The sequence below is a fragment of the Mobula birostris genome, unplaced genomic scaffold (assembly GCF_030028105.1).
Source record: "Mobula birostris isolate sMobBir1 unplaced genomic scaffold, sMobBir1.hap1 scaffold_355, whole genome shotgun sequence".
NCBI classification, from domain to species: domain Eukaryota; kingdom Metazoa; phylum Chordata; class Chondrichthyes; order Myliobatiformes; family Myliobatidae; genus Mobula; species Mobula birostris.
In genome coordinates, this window is record NW_027276620.1 from 218022 (window position 1) to 238433 (window position 20412).

The 20412-nt window shown below is 45.9% G+C and overlaps 1 protein-coding gene across 4 annotated transcripts in view; it reads right to left on the minus strand.

Moving 5' to 3' along the window:
- LOC140193025 (monocarboxylate transporter 2-like) overlaps window positions 1-20412 on the minus strand; it is a 226264-nt gene that overhangs the window by 146967 nt on the left and 58885 nt on the right. For 2 of the 4 annotated variants that reach the window (XM_072250480.1, XM_072250477.1), the window contains exons 1-2: window positions 3036-3080; window positions 2687-2915 (exon numbers count right to left, since the gene is read on the minus strand). In XM_072250480.1, coding sequence (XP_072106581.1) covers window positions 2687-2888 — 202 coding nt within the window. In that variant the 5' untranslated portion in view covers window positions 2889-2915; window positions 3036-3080. Of the gene's footprint in view, window positions 1-2686; window positions 2916-3035; window positions 3081-11572; window positions 11605-20412 lie in introns of those variants that run through there. The other 2 variants (XM_072250479.1, XM_072250478.1) reach the window with 2 other exon arrangements.

A 20412-nucleotide genomic window follows, 5' to 3' on the forward strand; every position in this document is an offset into this window, starting at 1 on the left:
AAGTAACAAGCCAGAAAGGCAAAGGAGAGTCAGTGATGTTGTTTCCTTGGATTTTCAGAAGGCCTTTGACAAGGCACCACAGACAAAGCTGCTAAATGATATAGGAACCCTGATATCATAGGAAAGTTACTAGCACAGATAGAAGATTGGTTGTCCTGAAAGGTCTGAATGAAGGGGTCCTTTTCTGGTTGGTTTTTAGTTACTAGTGGTGTTCTCCAGTGATTCGTGTTCAGGACTGCTTTTCTGATAAAATGTAAATGATCTGGATGACAGAATTGATGGCTTTGTGGCCAAGATCGTGGCTGCTACAAAGATAGGTGGAGCGGCAGGTAGAGATGAGGAATCAGATAGTCTGCAGATGGTCTTGGACAAACTAGGAGAATGGGCAAAGAAGTGGTAAATGGAATCCAGCATTGGGAAATGTATGGGCATTCACTTTGTCTGAAAGAATAAAGGTGAAGACTACTTTCTAAATGGGGAGAGAATGCAGAAATTGAAGATGCAAAGAGACTTGCAAGTCCAAGGCTAGAATTCCCTAAAGGTTAACTAGCTGGTTGAGTTGGTAATAAGGAAAGTAACTGCATTCATGTTGAGGGCCAAAAATGTAAAACCAAGGATGTAACGCTAAGGTATTGGTCAGAAAACATGTGGAATATGGCATAATAGTGTAGTGGTCAGCACAACACTTTACAGTACCAGCGACCCGGGTTCAATTCCCATCGCACGGTAGCGTAGCGGTTAGCACAATGATTTACAGAACCAGCAACCCAGGATTCAATTCCTACATGCTGCCTGTAAGTAATTTGTATGTTCTTCCCATAACCACATGGGTTCCTTCATGTGCTCCAGTTTTCTCCCACATTCCAGAGACGTACTGTTTGTAGGTTAATTGATGATTGTAAATTGTCCTGTGAGTAGACTAAGGTTAAATAGGGATTTGCTGGACAGTGCAGCTTGAAGAGCCAGAAAGGCCTATTCTGCATTGTATCTCAATCAATCAATAAATAAACAAACATCATGAACAGTGTTGGGCCTCATACCTGAGGAAGCATTGGAGAGGGTTCAAAAGACATTTATGAGAATGATTCTGGGAATGAAAGGATTAACATATGAGGAAGCATTTGATGGCTCTGGTCCTGTACTGGCGGGAGGTTAGAAGGACAGGGGATGTCATTGAAACCTCCAAAATATAGAAGGGCACAGACAAGAGTAGATGTGGAGAGGCTGTTTCCAGTCGCTGGTGAATCTGGGACCAGAGGGTACAGCTCAGAATAAAAGGACATCCCTTTAGAATAGAGATGAGGAGAAGTTCCTTTCACCAGAGGGTGGTGAAACTGTACAATTCATTGTACATATGGCTCTCGAGGGCAAGTCATTGGGTATGCTTAAAGGAGAGGTTATTAGGTTCTTGATTGGTAAGGGTATCAAAGGTTACAGGGAGTGGCAGGAGAATGGGAATGAGAAGGAATAATAAATTAACCATGATCAGATGGTAGAACAAACTTAATGATTCTAAAATAAAAGTCTTAGGACCTTACACCTTAATACAAAAAATATCTGTACCTTCACAGGCAATTAAAAAATATTCTAACACATTGTCACTCATGTAATACTGGAGACAATCAGGCAGAATGTCTCAGTAAACAAAAACTATCAAAAAAAATCTGCAGATACCAGAAACTTAAAATGAAGACATACGTGTCTTCCCACAAAAGCAACATGATAATGTCTGGATTGTACTGTAGGCTTTGATAATGTGACACCATCCATAACTTCTTTGTTCTTCTTTGAGACAATGCCAGGAGATTATGGTTTATCTATTAGACAGTGCCAACAGGATCTTAACCTCCCAGGGTGCACCATTTCCTCTCACTGGAAAGTTAGAAGACATTTTTGTGTTTAATTCACCTGTGGGATTTGAACACGCAATGTCTGAACTCAAAGAGAGGAATCTATCACCTGAGCAATTGTTAACGTAATGTGATGAGCTGTGGGTGAGGGTACTGCACACTCACCTTACAGCTGTTACTGTCTAAGATAATATTTCATCTCTTGGCATTGTGTTCCACACTTATTCACCTAATGTAACTCAGCATCCAATACATGGCTGCCGACAACACAGTAAAGTGAAACCAGAATTATATCAGCTTATTGAGATTAAACAATATTATTCATTACTGGTACAGCATCAAAACAAAAATTGCCCAACCAAAAAAAGAGCTGTGCAATTTGAGAAGTCATAGAAACGTGTGAATCATGAACTATCAACTTGAAGCAAGACATTGTAAACTTATTCTAGTTATCCTCACTCTTTACAGCACTGGGCGCAGCTTAAAAGCAATATTGATAATGCAGGAAGGAGTAACCTCACAGAGGTAAAATTCAGTAATCATTAACTCCAAATATGCTCAAAATCTAAAATTATACTCTACGTAACTACAAATGCTCTCAGTAACTTGAAACTATGAGTGTTGTATCATTCTAGTTTTCTCAGTACATTCCAGGTTTCTTGGTGTAGTTTTCAATGAATATTCTACTAAATATGTGCAAGTGTACCAATGAATATACCAAACATCCTTCACATAATCTCCATATATGCACCGATGTATTTGTGTCAAGCTGGCATTGGAAAGGGTTGGTGAGAGCCAGCTGCAAAGTTCCAGGGAACAAAAGTTTGTTATCCTACCTCCAGCATACATGACTGCAAGTGTCAGTGAAGAGATCCACGCAATTTCACTGTAGGAGGCATTAAAGATCGTCTGGATTTCTTTGAAGTACACAGTGATGGCTTTAGGAAATGCGTATGAAAACCCAATAGCGATGAAAGATCCAATGACCACAGCCCATCCCCAGCCACCATCTGGAGGGACGAATTCCTGGGATGCCATCTTCAACTTCCTCTTCTTCTTTCTTAACTGGAAAAAGCAAATAAAGTCATTTTTTTGTTACAAAAGACAATAACCTTTTGTCTTTAGGTCAAGTGCATGCACCTTTCTGCAAGTTAAAGAGACGCGTGTTAGATGTTACCACCATACCTGATATAATGTTTCTTTAATGGAGAGAGTGTATCATAACATCAGGAAAAATAGACTGATCTTTTCTGCTCTGCATTGATCAATATAAACACACACTGTAGGAGGAGTTGTACCACGTCACACAACAGATTGTATCACTGCACACACTGTTATTTAATTCATTTAAGTTATTGCATTCTCAACATATCAGCCCATTCACAAAATTATTGCTAAAAAAAAATAAAATTCAAACGACCACAGCCTGAGGAGATGAAAAAGCAAGATAAACTACAGGTCAATTTAAACCAGCTCCTTACAGCTTATTAGTGGTCTGGGCACACTAGTTAGATTCTCTTTCTAACTTCTGCTAAATTAGGACACGCCTGGAGAAAAGATCCTTAGATACATGTGACTTTTGCATGATAGTTCAATAAAAAATATGATTGTGTCACAAGGACTGGAGTTTCTCTATAAATGGTGATCCAAGACTCAGCAGAACAGTAACTTTGTCTGAAGGTCAGCTATGAGGCAGCACAAAGCACAAAAAGACAACATATACTTTCACTTCAACAGCATATTCATTTCCATGAGATTCCAATCAATACCACTCTGGCTCATCTCATTACCCACACACACTTATGAATATTCTGCAGTCAACAGCTGTTGTGCACATTCTTATTAACAAAATTGCATCCTACCAAATGAATCAAGCCTGCTCAAGGTGACCTTCCTCAGTAATATTCAAGGACTCAATGTAGTTCATTGCCTGGTAATTTGACAACAGTCAGAATTCACCTTGGAGTCAAACGTGCCACAGAGCACAGTTGATAAAATTATTTATTTGGCTCATGTTAGTGCCGCACTCAAATCTTAAAATATTATACACTTTTCAGGTACGTTTCATTTCTCTTCACTTTTCCTGAGGTGGTGACTCTTGCTGAATTAAATCTTCCTGAATGGTTGGGATGAGGCTCATTATCATTGACATATATCGTGAAATTTAAGCAGTCTCCGCATCCAGCATATAACTCTCCAAAACCCCTGCCACCTCCAACTGGATCCCAGCACCAAGCACATTTTTCCCTCCCTGCCACTTTCTGCTTCACGCAGGGGTTGCTCCCTACGTGATTCCCTTGTCCAGTCGTCCCTCCCCACTGATCTCCCTCCTGGCACTTATCCTTGCAAGCGGAACGAGTGCTATACCTGCCCCTATACCTCCTCCCTCACTACCATTCAGAGACCCAAACAGTCCGTCCAGGTGAGGTGACACTTCACCTGTGTGTCTGTTGGGGTCATATACTGCGTTCGGTGCTCCAGGTGTGGCCTCCTGTATATTGGTGAGACCCGATGTTGATTGGGAGACTGCTTCGCCCAGCTTTGTACTCCATCCGCCAGAAAAAGCAGAATATCCCAGTGGCCACCCATTTTAATTCCACTTACCATTCCCATTCCCATATGTCCATCCATGGCCTCCTCTACTGTCATGATGAGGCCACACTTAGGTTGGAGGAACAACACCTTAAATTCTGTCTGGGTAGTCTCCAACCTGATGCCGTGAACATCGATTTCTCAAATTTCCGGTAATGCCCGTCACGCCCCCTCCCCACCACTTCCCATCTATTTTCCCTCTCTCACCTCATCTCACCAATCAACTTCCCAGCTCTTTACTTCATCCCTTTTCCTCCAAGTTTCACCTATCACCTGGTGGTTCAATCTCCCCTCTCCCACCTTTAAACTCTACTCCTCAGCTTTTTTTCTCCAGCCCTGCTGAAGGTTTTTAGTCTGAACATTGACTTTACTCTTTTCCACAGATGCTGCCTGGCCTGCTGAGTTCTTCCAGCATTTTGTGTGTATTTATCGTGAAATTTGTTGCTTTGTGCCAGCAGTACAAATCAAGACAAAACATCACTGTAAGTTACAAAATAAAAAAACGGTGGAAGAGACAAATGATGAGGTAGTGTTCATAGACTGTTCAGAAACCTGATGGCGGAGGGAAAGAAGCTGTCTTAAAGCTTTGAATGTGGGTCCACAGAATCAGAATCAGGTTTAATATCACTGGCCTATGTCATGAAACTTGTTGTTTTGCAGCAGCAGTACTCTGCAACATATAATAATAAAAGCACTAAATTATAAGCAATATTTTTTAAATTAAGTACATAGTGCAAAAAGGAAGCAAAACAATACTGAGGAAGTGTCGACGGGTTCAGTGTCCATTCAGAATTCTGATGGTGGAGGGGAAGAAGCTCTTCATGAAACATTGAGTGTGTGTCTTCAGGCTTCGGCACCTCCTCCTTGATGCTAGCAATGAGAAGGGGGCATGTCCTGGGTGATGAGGGTCCTTTGTGATGGATGCCACCTCTTTGAGGCATCGCCTTTTGAAGATCTCCTCAATGCTGGGGAGGCTAGTGTCCATGAAGGAGCTGACTGAGTTTGCAACTTCCTGCAGCTTTTTCCAATCCTGTGCAGTGGCCCCTCCGTACCAGTTGGTGATGCAACCAGTTAGAATGCTCTCCACGGTACATCTATTGAGTGTCTAATCTAAGTACAGTAGATTGTGAGGCCAAGAGTCTATCTTATCATGCAAGAGGTTCATACAAGAGTCTGATATCAGTGGGGAAGGAGGTGTCCTTGAGCCTGGTGATACATGCTTTCAGGATTTTGTACCTTCTGCTCCTTGGGAGAGGGGAGAAAAGAAAATGTCCAGGGTAGGTGGGGTCTTTGATTATGCTGGCTGCTTTAAGACATATAGACAGAGCCCATGGGTGAAATCTTTATGAATCTGAATAGAAAAGAGATACCACAGGCACCTACATGAATTCAGGAACATCTGCAGATGCTGAAAATCCAAAGCAACACACACAAAATTTTTGTGAAACTCAGCAGGTCTGGCAGCATCTATGGAAAAGAGTAGTCAATGTTTCGGACCCGTCTTCAGGACTGGGGGTGGGGGGAAGATGCCAGAATAAAAAGGTGGGGGGAGGGGAAAGTGGCCAACTGGAAGGTGATAGGTGAAGCCACATGGGTGGGAAAGGTAAAGGACAGGAGAAGAAAGAATCTGATTGGTGAGGAGAGTGGACCATAGAAGAAGAAGGAGAAAGGGAACCAGGGGAAGTAATAGGCAGATGAGAAGAAGTAAAAGAGCAGAGTGGGGAAAAGAGGAATGGCGAGGAGTGGAATTTGTACACTGGAAGGAGAAATTGATGTTTGTACCATCATGTTGGAGGGTACCCAGATGAAATATAGTATTGCTCCTTGCCTCTCAAGGTGGCTTCTTCCTGGCACAAGAGGCGGCCATCGATCGACACGTCACACCAGACATGGAAATCAGAATTAAAACGTTTGGCCAGATCGTCCCACTTAAGACAGATGATGTGGAGGTGCCCAATAAAGTGGTCCCCCAATTTACGACGGGCCTCACCAGTGTAGAGGAGGCTGCATCGGGAGCACCGTACACAATAGCTGACCTTAGTAGATTTGTAGGTGAAGGTTGCCTCACCTGGAAGGACAGTTTGGGGCCCTGAATGGAGGTGAGGAAGGAGGTGAATGGGCAGGTGTAGCACCTGGCCCACTTGCAGGGATAAGTGCCAGGAGGAGATTAGTGGGGAAGGATGATTGGATGAGGGAATGGGAGAGGATCCCTACAGAAAGTGGCAAGGGGAGGGAGATAAAGATATATGGTAGGGTCACTGTATACATTGCATTTTTCCAAAATGACTGAATTGATGACACCTATGAGCCCATCTACAGTACTGTGCAAAAGTCTTAGGCTTAGTTTGTAAACCTGGCAGGAGCAAGGTATGTTGGGAATGGTGAGGGTAGAGTGTCGCAGGAGGGGTGTGGGACAGGTGGCAGAGAAGGAGTGCCAGGGGCAGGGGGGTGGTGTGAGTGCAGGCAGACACACCCAGCTTTGAGATAGCAGGTAAGGTCACTTGATTTCAAACAATTGGCTTGGGGCAGGTAGTTTTGAGGAAGTATAGAAGCTACAGAAGGACTTAGACAGATTAGGAAAATGAGCAAATAAGTTATTTCATCTAAACTACCTGCCCCTCCACCTATCTTCATATCGTCTGCAAACTTTGCAACAAAGTCATCAATTCTGTCATCCAAATTGTTCAGTCATCCAAAAAAATCGATCCCAACACAATCCCCTGTGGAACACCAGTAGTCACTGGTAGTCAACCAGGGAAGGCCCCCTTTATTCCCACTCTTTGCCTTCTGCCAATCAGCCACTGCTTTATCCATGCTAGAATTTCTCCTGTAGTCCCATGGGCTTGGAGCTTGTTAATCAGCCTCATTTGTGATACCTTGTCAAGGGCCTTCTGAAAATCCAAATACACAACTTCAACTAATTCTCCTTTGTCTCTCTTGCTTGTTATTTCTTCAAAGAATTCCAACTGATTTGTCAGATGGAATACAATGTCCGGAAGTGTATGGTCATGCATGTTGGTAGAAGAAATGAAAGGTTGATTATTTTCTAAATGAGAAAAGATACAAAAAAACTGAGGTGCAGATGATCTTGGGTGTCCTTGTGCAGGATTCCTGAAAGGTTAATTTGCCAGTTGAGTCTGTAGTGAAGAAGGCAAGTGCAATGTCAGCATTCATTGCAAGAGGACTAGCATATAAAAGTAAGGATGTAACGTTGAGACTTGAGAAAGCACTGGTGAACCTCACTTGGAGTACTGTGAGTAGTTTTAGGTTCCTTATCTTAGAAAGGATGTGCTGAAACTGGAGAGGGTGCAAAGGAGGTTCACAAAAATCATTCCAGCATTGAATGGTTTGTCATATGAAGAGCATCTGATAGCTCTGGGCCTATATTCACTAGAAGTCAGAATGACAGGTGACATCATTGAAACCTATTGAATGGTGAAAGACCTTGATAGAGTGGATGTGGAGAGGATGTTTCCTATGGTGGGAGAGTCTAAGACCAGAGGACACAGCCTCATAAAGGGGCGTTCTTTAGAACATAGATGAGGAAATTCATTAGCCAGAGAGTGGTGAATCTGGGGAACTCTTTGCCATAGGTAGCTGTGGAGGCCAAGTCTTTATGTATATTTAAGGTAGAGGTTGATAGATTCTTGATTGGTCAGGGTATGAAGGGATATGTGGAGAAGGTAGGAGATTGGGGCTGAGAGGAAAATTGATTCAGCCAGGATGAAATTTCAGAGCACACATGAAGGGCCAAATGGCCTAATTCTGCTCCAATATCTTATGGTCGTGTGGTCTTAAGTATAAAGTGAGGGTAAATTGTGGGCATGTTATGTTGGCACCGGAAGCATGGTGACATTTGTGGGCTGCCCAGCAGAATCCTCACTGATTTGATTTGATTTGAAGCAAACAGTGCAAACCACTGTGCGTTTCGATGTACCTGTGACAAATAAAGCTAATCTTTTCTCATCTAAAATATTAAATTTCCAGTTTCTTGATAAGCAATATTAGTGGACTGGTGTCATAAAATAACCTCTGATGTACATCTTTATATTAATTCAATAAATCTTATCCTAAAGTATCTTATCTTACAGTAAATCTTTTTTTCATAAAAAATGGGGCAATTGAATAGTAATTAAATTACCTGTTCAATCCTGCAGACATTCAATGGAAGTTTTGAAAACAATTGTAACGTTTGACAGAATTTCATTACTCTTCAGTGAAACCACGGCTCTATCATGGCACCTCATTTGACTCACTTGTGAGACCGTTTATGGCGAGCCCTAAAAGTGGGGCAGGCAGTTGCTTAATGGCTGACTAAGAAAAATTCTGGCAATGTCGACTTTTCATCCCATGTTAATCTCTTTTTTCTCATACGAGATGCAGGACTGGAACAGCAGACATGACAGTTCCATCTCCTGCAATACATCTTCAGCCCTTGTTTCTAGATAGCCTCCTTTGAAGTGCTTTCAGCCAGTTGGCAGGTAAAATGGGGCAAATATTATACAGTTCACATCACTGTTCAAAAAATTAATCAGGCCAAGAGATAGTTTCATGAAACTAAGTCATGGTATTCTTTAAGACTAGATTTTCAAAGCTTTATGTAGTAAATCTTTTACAATGTCTACATTTCATTGGATATTGTAACCAGGCCACAAAGCGACAAGTCACGTTTGCTGATCATACAAAAGATATCTTTGCCAGATTATTATGGAAAGACTCTGAAGGACTAACAAGGACAGCCAGCATTCTGTGGGAAAGAACTCTCACGCCTTACTTAGGATGAGCAATATACCTGCATGTTTACAATAAACGCAGCACAGCACCAGGGAGAAATGTTTATGTATGGCAAGACTACCCTAATTGAAAGATTGTTTCAAATGGAGGCAAAATTCACTCCTGCAAAATTGAAAACTAAGGCAGAAAGTATCACCTATAACAGGGGTTGGCAACCTTTTTGCCTCTGTGGGCCAGATAAATGCCATAAAAACTTGAAATATGGGAATTATCCGTTTAAATACATCTAGTTATGTTTTGCCTCAAATTAATGAATTCACAACAATGTCCATAACATCCTTTACTTTCAAAGACTTGACACATAATGCCTCTTGATGGATAATGCAATGAATTTTAACCAGGTTTTGGGATTTTAACCAGGTTTTAACCAAGGTTTTCCATTTGTCCTTGCAGCAATATGATGATTTCTTTTTCCTGTCCCACCATTGCTGGTGCCCCATCAGTTGTGATGCCAATTAGATTCGACACATTAAGTTTCATTTTCAACAAAGCTTCAAAAATCTCTGCTCCAGTAACCGTGTCCTTCATAGGAATTAATTGAATAAACTCTTCAAAAATTTGAAAAGTTGAGGTCACTCCTCGCACAAACACAGCAAGTTGAGCAGTGTCTCTCAAGTCTGTGCTCTCATCAAGTGCAATTGAAAAAAATTGCAATTCGTTGCAGGCATCCCTTAAACAACTTTTAACATCTGCTGACATTTCTTCAACTCGCCGCGTGATCGTTCTTGAAGACAGGCTGATAGATGCAAATAAAAATTTCATTTCAGGACAAACAATATCCACTATTGCCAGTAAACATTCTTTGACAAACTCTCCATCTGTAAAAGGCTTCATCTTTTCTGCAATACGTTTTGAGACTGCATAGCTGGCACGGGTATTTCCTTCATTTTCACTGCTTTTCTTGGCAAAATATGACGTTTGTTTTCTGAAACTAGCCTTCATTCGCTCAACTTCATCTTTCCTTGCTTGCCCAGTAAACTTGTTAAAATTTCCACTATGGCGGGTCTCGTAATGTCACCTGAATTTTGACACCTTCTTCACAGCAACATTTTTTAGGCAAATGAGACAAACTAGTTTCCCAGCTTGCTTGATGAAGAAGTAATCTAGTGTCCAAGTGTCTTAGAAATTTTGGCACTCAGTGTCTACCTTCCTGCGTTTTGCTTTCATTGCCATTGGAATTTTTTTCTTTGATTTTATTTCGAAACGCAAGTTATTCAACAAGTATCGCAGCACATGTAAATATCTGGATATTTAGCGTGGATTTGCCAAGGTGCAAAAACATACATGCGCTTTCAAAATAATGAGAAAGGAAAAAAGAACGTAGTCATGCAAAACCACATTTTCAGTCCAAGATCCTGAGAGACAGATCCCGCAAGTTGATGGTTCCTGGTAGTCCAACTTGTAATTCCATTTATCCAACACTGGAGGACAGCATGGAGAGGCAAAGCCACCTATCAACAATGCACAGATACCAGACTGCACTGCCTCCGGCATCTCCTCCTCAGCTGGACTGCAGCAACAGACAAGGCAGTGGCTTGAGGCCTATTCTTCACTACAACGGAGGTGACACTGCTGCCTTGCCTCCTGTATCACCAACAAACAACGGAAACAGGCCTACTTAATCAATGTCCAACAGTGTCCTGCGATCGCAAAAGAAACATCCAAAACAATAGACTTGTCTAGCACCACAAGCACACATTTATAGGGAAGGCTTTCCTTCACAGCACGTTCTAACTTCAGTGTCCGCTAGCTGAGCACTGATGTTTCCAGTCTAGCCAGACTGACACATTTGAACCTGTATCCAGTACCAAGTGGCTGCCTGAGTCCACCTTTTCCTCTCACTATCCTCTTGTCCCTCAGTTCCCTCACTATTCACTCTGTATCGCTGCAGACACTGGGCACAGCTGGCCTCTTTCTGCACAGGATCATTGTAGGATCCAACAATATCCAAAGAGAGAGGGAGAGAGGAAGAGAGCACCAGTGTCGTGGACTGCCTCTCAGTTTGTCTTCTTCTCCAATTTCACCTCCTTTCAGGGTAGACAAGGGATCTTGCTCATCTTGCCAATTGCTGGGCAGATGCAGTGTAGCTCACCAGTCCAAGTGCAATCCCGCAATAGTTTGACGTAATATTTGCATTAATTATAAATTAGGGGTTTAATGAATCACAAATCTGCCTGGGAAACAGAAAGCTGAAAGAAACAACAGGGTTTAATGGTCGGCACAATATTGTGGGCCGAAGGGCCTGTACTGTGCTGTACTGTTCCATTTTCTATGATCTATGTTCTATTAACAGTTTTATTTCTAATTCCAAGTCAGAATCACAAAGAATAACTTACCAAGGAAAAGGAAAACTTCTGATTGTTTGTACTGCAGTTTTCTTTAAGATTCATGTAAGAGATCTCAGTGTTACCTGGTGAATAAAAATAAATTCTCAGATTTTTCAACTCCTGCTGCTTGAGGTGTGGCTCCAATGGGCCGTACCTCAGAAAGGAAGCAATGCTGAGTCAGCCCTGAGCAGCTCTTTACATGGAAATCTCTGGAAGATCGTAATCTCAGTAATTAAGCTGATAGACGCCTATGAAAAGTATTCACCCTCCTTAGAGGTTTTCATGTTTTATTGTTTTACAACATTGAATCACAGTGGATTTAATTTGGCTTTTTTGACACTGATCAACAGAAAAAGACTCTTCTGTGTCAAAGTGGAAACAGTTCTTTACAACTCTAAATTAATTATAAATATAAAACACAAAATAATTGATTTTCATAAGTATTCACTTGGATGGCCCACATTCCTAAGCATTCCTTATCTCCAACAGTAACCCAAACACTGTGTCTTTTCATCCCCAAGTGGCCAGAATCATCATAAAGTGACTTCAACACACTCCTCCAATTCTTCTCCGGCAGAACCAGTTGGGAACACCAAGGTTGGTCTGGGGGTGCCGTGATCCAGTATAGAGCCTGGTTCCTCAACTCCAGTTTGTTCCATTCTCTCAGCAATAGAGATACAGCAGGGTGTTTTGTCTTTTCAGCTTGGGCCATGCCCCCTTTTGCAACAGCTGACCAAACAGTACCTATACAAGGCTCATCTTCCTGAGCAGCAGCCACTTCCCCTGGACTCAACTTAGGCAACTGCTCCATATTCAGAGCAGTCAGGATCCAGTAAGCTTGTGGATTGGCACAACCAGAAGCTCCCAGATGACCCACTGCTCTATCTTGCCCTTGCCTTGCCTCTGCCTTCACCGTGATGGAAAACTAGCACATGGCTTTGACTTCAGGTGCAAGAATGTTCTCCCACTCTCCGTCCATTTCTGGCCCTCCGTGAACATGTCAGGACAAAGCACCAGCATCAATGCTCCTACTTTCAGGCTGAAATCATAGGCAGACAACACTGCCAACCACCGATGGTCTGTGGCATCCAGTTTCCCCAAGGTCAGGATATAAGTGAGGGGATTGTTGTCTGTCCTCATCTGAAACTTGGCACCATAGAGGTAGTCACTCAACTTATCCACCACAGCCCATTTCAACACCAGAAACTCCAACTTGTGCGTGAGATAGTTTTTCTCAGAGGGTGACAGACTCTGGCTGACAAACGCAACAGGTCTCAACCCGGTGCCCTGATCCTGATACAGGACACCCCCTAAGCCCTCTCTGCTGGCATCCATATGCAGTACATATGGCAATTGGGGGTCTGCAAAAGCCAGCACAGGCATCTGTGTCAGCAGCTCCTTCAGCGACTGAAAGGCTTCTTCACATTTTACATCCCACCTTGGTCCAAAAGGCTCCAAAGGGCTAAGATACCCTTTACCCTCCTCTCCTTTCTTCCCCAAGGGAGGGTCACCATGCAGAAACTGATTTAAAGGGTGACTCTCTTTCGCGTAGCCCTTCACAGACCTCCGATAGTAACCACAGAACCCAAGGAATGAGCACAAAGCACTCACAGTCTGGGGCCTTGACCATGAGGTTACCACCTCTATCTTCGACGGATCGGTAGCTACACCAACCCACGAGATTATGTGCCTAACATAGCTGACAAACGTCTTGCAGAACTGGCACTTGTCCAGAGAAAGTTTTAACCCTTCAGCTTTCAGGCAGCCCAGCACCTTCAGTAGCCTCATCTCATGCCCTTTCAGTGTGGACCTGAACTCTATGAGGTCATCCAGGTACACCAGCACCTCAAACAAGTTCATATCCTCAGCATTTTCTCCATCACACACTGGAAAGTAGCTGGAGCTCCGGACATGTTCTGGGGCATCCCTTCAAAAAGAATCCAAGTAGACATATGAATGCTGTCTTCTCCTTGTCTGCCTCATGGGTATCTGATAATATCCACTCCTCAGATCCAGCACACTGAACAATTTCACTCCACTCAGACAGGACAGTGCATCCTCGATCCTCAGAAGAGTATACTGGTCGGGAACTGTGCAAAGGTTCAGAGTCCAATAGTCAACACACATTCATACCTTCCCATTCTTTTTACTCACCACCACTATGGGGGATGCATTGGCACTTCTGGACAGTGATAATCCCAGCTTCCTCCAGCTTCCACAGATGCTATTGAATACCCTCCACTTCAGCGGGTGCCAGTCGCTGAGACCCTTCTCTGAAGGGGGTGTCTTCTGTCACTCGGATGGTGTGGCGAATGCTCTTGGAATCAAACTCATCTGTAGAAAAGAAATCTTCAAACTTCAACATCTTCTCTTCCAACCTCCAGGTACGGGGGGATGGGGGGGTCACCAAAGTTGAATGACTTGGCTGTCAACTTTCCCTTTCCCTTTCTAAACTGCTTGTCTCACCAGAAAACTAGACATCACAGTCACCAGAAAAAGTTGCTTATGAAGGTGAAGCCTCAATTCTTATGGGAACAAATACTCCTATTGTGAGGAAGTTTGTGGAAGCCTGCAAGGAGAGAGTTATTCCCCTACTGAGAGTGACCTCCCTCTCCATTGTGTTCCTGACAATCACTGTCATCCTGTTCACAGGAAATTTGGGGTTTCCTGTCACTCTAGCTACTTCCCCATACCGTAACATGACTGGTTTTGACTGGGTGAACCACACAGTCCCTTGTTCATGCTCGTCATCCAGCCCAGTGTGGTCACATACTTCCTCAAAAGCAGCTCAGAACACAGGGTGAATGCACAATGTTTTCAGAAAGCTCTCTCCAACTTTTTCATTGTAGGCTCCCACTAACCTCCTCACAATGGGAGTATTTGTCCCCACAAGAAGTGAAGTTTCACCCTTCTCGACCGGGTCGAGACAAATGGACACTAATATATCAAGGACCTCAGCTACTCCCACATCTGCCTCCAAAAACTGCAGCTTCAATAACAAGTAATCATCGTACGGGTAGTCATCTGTACAAAGACCACAGATCACTAGCGCACTGAGTGGCGTCAATGGTAAACTTGTCAAGCACCGGTTATAAAACGAATGGTACAGCAGAGTGACCTGAGAGCTGGTGCCAGGTACGGCTGTAGCATAAATACTCTTGATCTGTGGAGCTTGGCCCCACTAAGCCTTCAGGAGTAGGATTTTTCACTTCAGTGTTTTCCTTGGTACATTGATTGGAATGTGCTCCCCCCGAGATGCCAGGCCTTTCCCTCACTGGGTCTCTGAAATTTCCCGACTTACCGTTCTGCTTAAGTACCCGGGAGCTCACTTTCCAAAGCTTTTTCCTATCCTTCACACGCCCGACTGGTGTCCCTCTTCACCACAGTTGTAACAGACAACATCGGTTGTTCCCCTTTTAATGGGACCCTATTCAACAACGGCCCTTTGCATAGTCTGTTCCCTCAGTGGGTCCGGCTCCCTAGCGGCTCTATCATGCTTGGTGGCCGCACCCGCCGATAAGAACCTGGACACCTCAGTTCTCAAACCTGCCATGAACACCTGTAACACCCCCATTTGTGGGACATCAGGGGTCACTTCGGCAATGGGAGGCTATTATCGAGGACTGTACCCTGCTGATGGAAGCCTCCCACTCCTCCATCACGTTTTCCTCCTCTCTTACTTCTCTGATCACCTCAGTAAATGAGGGATGGAATGGGTCTTACGAGACATTCAGAGGCTGCAAGTGATCAGGTCCTGTGACTGGGTGCCCTTCACCACTTGGTCCATTCTTGACTGATTCACCTCAGCCGTTTGAATGGTTCTTCTGCACCGCAAGCAACTTGGCTGTCTCTCTAGCCAAAAAATGTAGGCAAAAAGTTTCTCCCCCTTCTTCTGAAACATGTTCTGAAACCCCGTCATAAGCTCCATTGGGCTTCCTGTCACACAAAAACATTTTCGAGCACTTGCAGGCAACCCGCGGAAGCAGCAAAGGGTACTGTGTCTTTTAGGATCTCACTATATCAGCAGCCGACCCTCTCAGACTCTCTACTAGTCGCTGTCTTTTCCCATTATCAGAGCACTGCCACTCATCCAACATCTGAGAAGTCAACCCAAGTCCCATATTCCTCCTTCTCCTTCGGGAGTTGGCTTCACTCTTGAGAACATTCTCACCCCACGATAACTTTGACTGTCTACCAGTGCACTTTGTCATTTATCCATCAGGGATGTAAGGGCAATACCAACTCAGAATTGTTACCTCTCACTGGAGGAGTTAATAGACTTTCCATATCAGACCACCCCTTCCCCTCGCTCCGCAGAAACAAGAGCAACTGTCTTTGAAGTCTCTGCTCTTGGCTACCGGAAACTCGGCTTCCAATTCAGTACTCTCGCCTACACTCCATTTGCTTGGAAAGAATGGATGGTCCGTGGCCGTGCCTCTCCGAAAACCCCAGTGGCAGCAGCCAGACCCACTCCCATTACCTCAGTGCTGGTCTCAACTAACACTATATCTTTCTCCTCCATTTGGTCAAATTGTCACTCCATACGTGTAACTTTTCCTAGTGATGTAACACTGCTTAAACCCCTAATTGACAATTCATCTAGGTTGTGGATATTCAGCCCGCTCAGAAGACAAGCGTTAGCTACAAGTAATCTTTTTGAATCGCACCAACACCTAACCTCTCCAAAATCATGTGAATTAATCACTTTCCCCGACAAAAGATCAACACAGACTTAACCACAAACCCACTTAACCAATCATTAGGGCAATCACAGCCAGTCGGCATAAAATAACAAATTGCACACTATATACAATTGTAAAGAATTATATTTTTGAATGTTAACTTAACCAAACAGTTAGTAAAGAAAAGAAAGAAAAAAAACTAAAGGGCTATTATACTTAAACTGTCAAATCTGCACAGGTTGGAGCTCAAATCTTCCAAAGCCATATTCACCGATCCTTGGCAAACCTCCATGCCTGCCTCCATCAAATAGTGTTTCCCACAGGATCAAAACCTACAACCAGCTCCCTCCAGTATCTTCTCTCCTCATCTCCCGCCGAACAACGACAAAGACCAACACCAGTGTCAGTCACAAAAATCTTCCCTCAACCTTCTCCAGAATCTTCCTACCATTCCGACCAAATGATAGGATGGCCCACATTGCTAAGAATTCCTCATCTCCAACAGTAACCCAAACACTGATTCTACACAATCACCATTACATCAATTACACTTCAACATTCACAGTATGACTTCGCTGCCCGACATCGGTGTGACTCTCCCGACCGACATCGGTGTGATTCTCCCAACCAACATCGGTGTGACTCTTGACGAACATCGGTATGACTCTCCCGACTGACATCGGTGTGACTCTCTTGTCCGACATTTGTGTGACCCTCTTGTCCGACATCGGTGTGACTCTCCCGACCAACATCGGTGTGACTCCTGACCGACATCAGGGTGACACTCCTGACCGACATCGGTGTGACTCTCCCGACCGACATCGGTGTGACCCCTGATCGACATCAGTGTGATTCTCCTGACCGACATCGGTGTGACTCTCCCGACCGACATCAGGGTGACTCTCCTCACCGACATCGGTGTGACTCTCCCGACCGACCTCGGTGTGACACCTGACCTACATCGGTGTGACTCTCCCGACCGACATCGGTGTGACTCTACTCACCGATATCGATGTGACTCTCCTGACCGACATCGGTCTGACTCTCCCGACCAACATCGGTGCGACTCCCGACCGACATCGATGTGACTCCTGACCGACATCGGTGTGACTCCTGACCGATATCAGTGTGACTCTCCTGACCGACATCGGTGTGACTCTCCCGACCGACATCGGTGTGACTCTCCTGACCGACATCGGTATGACTCTCCCGATGGACATCGGTGTGACTCCTGACTGACATTGGAGTGACTCTCCCATCTGACATCGGTGTGACTCCCGACCGACATCAGTGTGACTCTCCCGACCGACATTGGTGTGACTCTCCTGTCCGACATCGGTGTGACTCTCCTCACCGACATCGGTGTGACTCCCGACCGACTTCGGTGTGACTCTCCCGACCGACATCAGTGTGATTCTCCTGTCCCACATAGCAGTGACTCTCCCGACCAACATCGGTGTGACTCTCCTGTCCCACATCGGTGTGACTCTCTCGACCGACATCGGTATGACTCCCGACTGACACTGGAGTGACTCTCCCGTCTGACATCGGTGTGACTCTCTTGTCCGACATCGGTGTGACTCCTGACCGACATCGGTGTGACTCTCTTGTCCGACATCGGTGTGACTCCTGACCGACATCGGTGTGACTCCCGACCGACATCGGAGTGACTCCCAACCGACATCGGTTTGACTGCTGACTGACATTGGAGTGACTCTCCTGTCCGACATCGGTGTGACTCCTGACCGACATCGGTGTGACTCGCTTGTCCGACATCGGTGTGACTCTCCTCACCGACATCGGTGTGACTCCCGACCGACATCGGAGTGACTCTCAACCGACATCGGTTTGACTCCTGACTGACATCGGTGTGACTCTCCTGTCCGACATCGGTGTGACTCCTGACCGACATCGGTGTGACTCTCTTGTCCGACATCGGTGTGACTCCTGACCGACATCGGTGTGACTCCCGACCGACATCGGAGTGACTCCCAACCGACATCGGTTTGACTGCTGACTGACATTGGAGTGACTCTCCTGTCCGACATCGGTGTGACTCCTGACCGACATCGGTGTGACTCGCTTGTCCGACATCGGTGTGACTCTTGACCGACATCGGTGTGACTCCCGACCGACATCGGAGTGACTCTCAACCGACATCGGTTTGACTCCTGACTGACATCGGTGTGACTCTCCTGTCCGACATCGGTGTGACTCCTGACCGACATCGGTGTGACTCTCTTGTCCGACATCGGTGTGACTCCTGACCGACATCGGTGTGACTCCCGACCGACATCGGAGTGACTCCCAACCGACATCGGTTTGACTGCTGACTGACATTGGAGTGACTCTCCTGTCCGACATCGGTGTGACTCCTGACCGACATCGGTGTGACTCGCTTGTCCGACATCGGTGTGACTCTTGACCGACATCGGTGTGACTCCCGACCGACATCGGAGTGACTCCCAACCGACATCGGTGTGACTCCTGACCGACATCGGTGTGACTCTCCCGACTGACATCGGTGTGACTCTCCTGTCCGACATCGGTGTGACTCTCCTCACTGACATCGGTGTGACTCCTGACCGACATCGGTGTGACTCCCGACCGATATCGGTGTGACTCTCCTGTCTGACATCGGTGTGACTCTCCTGACCGACATCGGTGTGACTCTCCCGACCGACATCGGTGTGACTCCCGACCGACATCGGTGTGACTCCCGACCGACATCGGTGTGATTCCCCTGACCGACATCGGTGTGACTCTCCCGACCGACATCGGTGTGACTCTCCTGACCGACATCGGTATGACTCCCCCGATGGACATCGGTGTGACTCCTGACTGACATTGGAGTGACTCTCCCATCTGACATCGGTGTGACTCCCGACCGACATCAGTGTGACTCTCCCGACCGACATCGGTGTGACTCTCCTCACCGACATCGGTGTGACTCCCGACCGACATCCGTGTGACTCCCGACCGACATTGGTGTGACTCTCCTGTCCGACATCGGTGTGACTCTCCTCACCGACATCGGTGTGACTCTCGACCGACTTCGGTGTGACTCTCCCGACCGACATCAGTGTGATTCTCCTGTCCCACATAGCAGTGACTCTCCCGACCAACATCGGTGTGACTCTCCTGTCCCACATCGGTGTGACTCTCTCGACCGACATCGGTATGACTCCCGACTGACACTGGAGTGACTCTCCCGTCTGACATCGGTGTGACTCTCTTGTCCGACATTGGTGTGACTCCTGACCGACATCGGTGTGACTCTCTTGTCCGACATCGGTGTGACTCCTGACCGACATCGGTGTGACTCCCGACCGACATCGGAGTGACTCCCAACCGACATCGGTTTGACTGCTGACTGACATTGGAGTGACTCTCCTGTCCGACATCGGTGTGACTCCTGACCGACATCGGTGTGACTCGCTTGTCCGACATCGGTGTGACTCTCCTCACCGACATCGGTGTGACTCCCGACCGACATCGGAGTGATTCTCAACCGACATCGGTTTGACTCCTGACTGACATCGGTGTGACTCTCCTGTCCGACATCGGTGTGACTCCTGACCGACATCGGTGTGACTCTCTTGTCCGACATCGGTGTGACTCCTGACCGACATCGGTGTGACTCCCGACCGACATCGGAGTGACTCCCAACCGACATCGGTTTGACTGCTGACTGACATTGGAGTGACTCTCCTGTCCGACATCGGTGTGACTCCTGACCGACATTGGTGTGACTCGCTTGTCCGACATCGGTGTGACTCCTGACCGACATCGGTGTGACTCCCGACCGACATCGGAGTGACTCCCAACCGACATCGGTTTGACTGCTGACTGACATTGGAGTGACTCTCCTGTCCGACATCGGTGTGACTCCTGACCGACATCGGTGTGATTCCCCTGACCGACATCGGTGTGACTCTCCTGACCGACATCGGTGTGACTCTCCCGACCGACATCTGTGTGACTCCTGACCGACATTCGTGTGACACTCCCGACCGACATCGGTGTGACTCTCCCGACCGACATCGGTGTGACTCTCCCGTCCGACATCGGTGTAACTCCTGACCGACATCGGTGTAACTCCTGACCGACATCGGTGTGACTCTCCCGACCGACATCGGTGTGACTCTCCCGTCCGACATCGGTGTG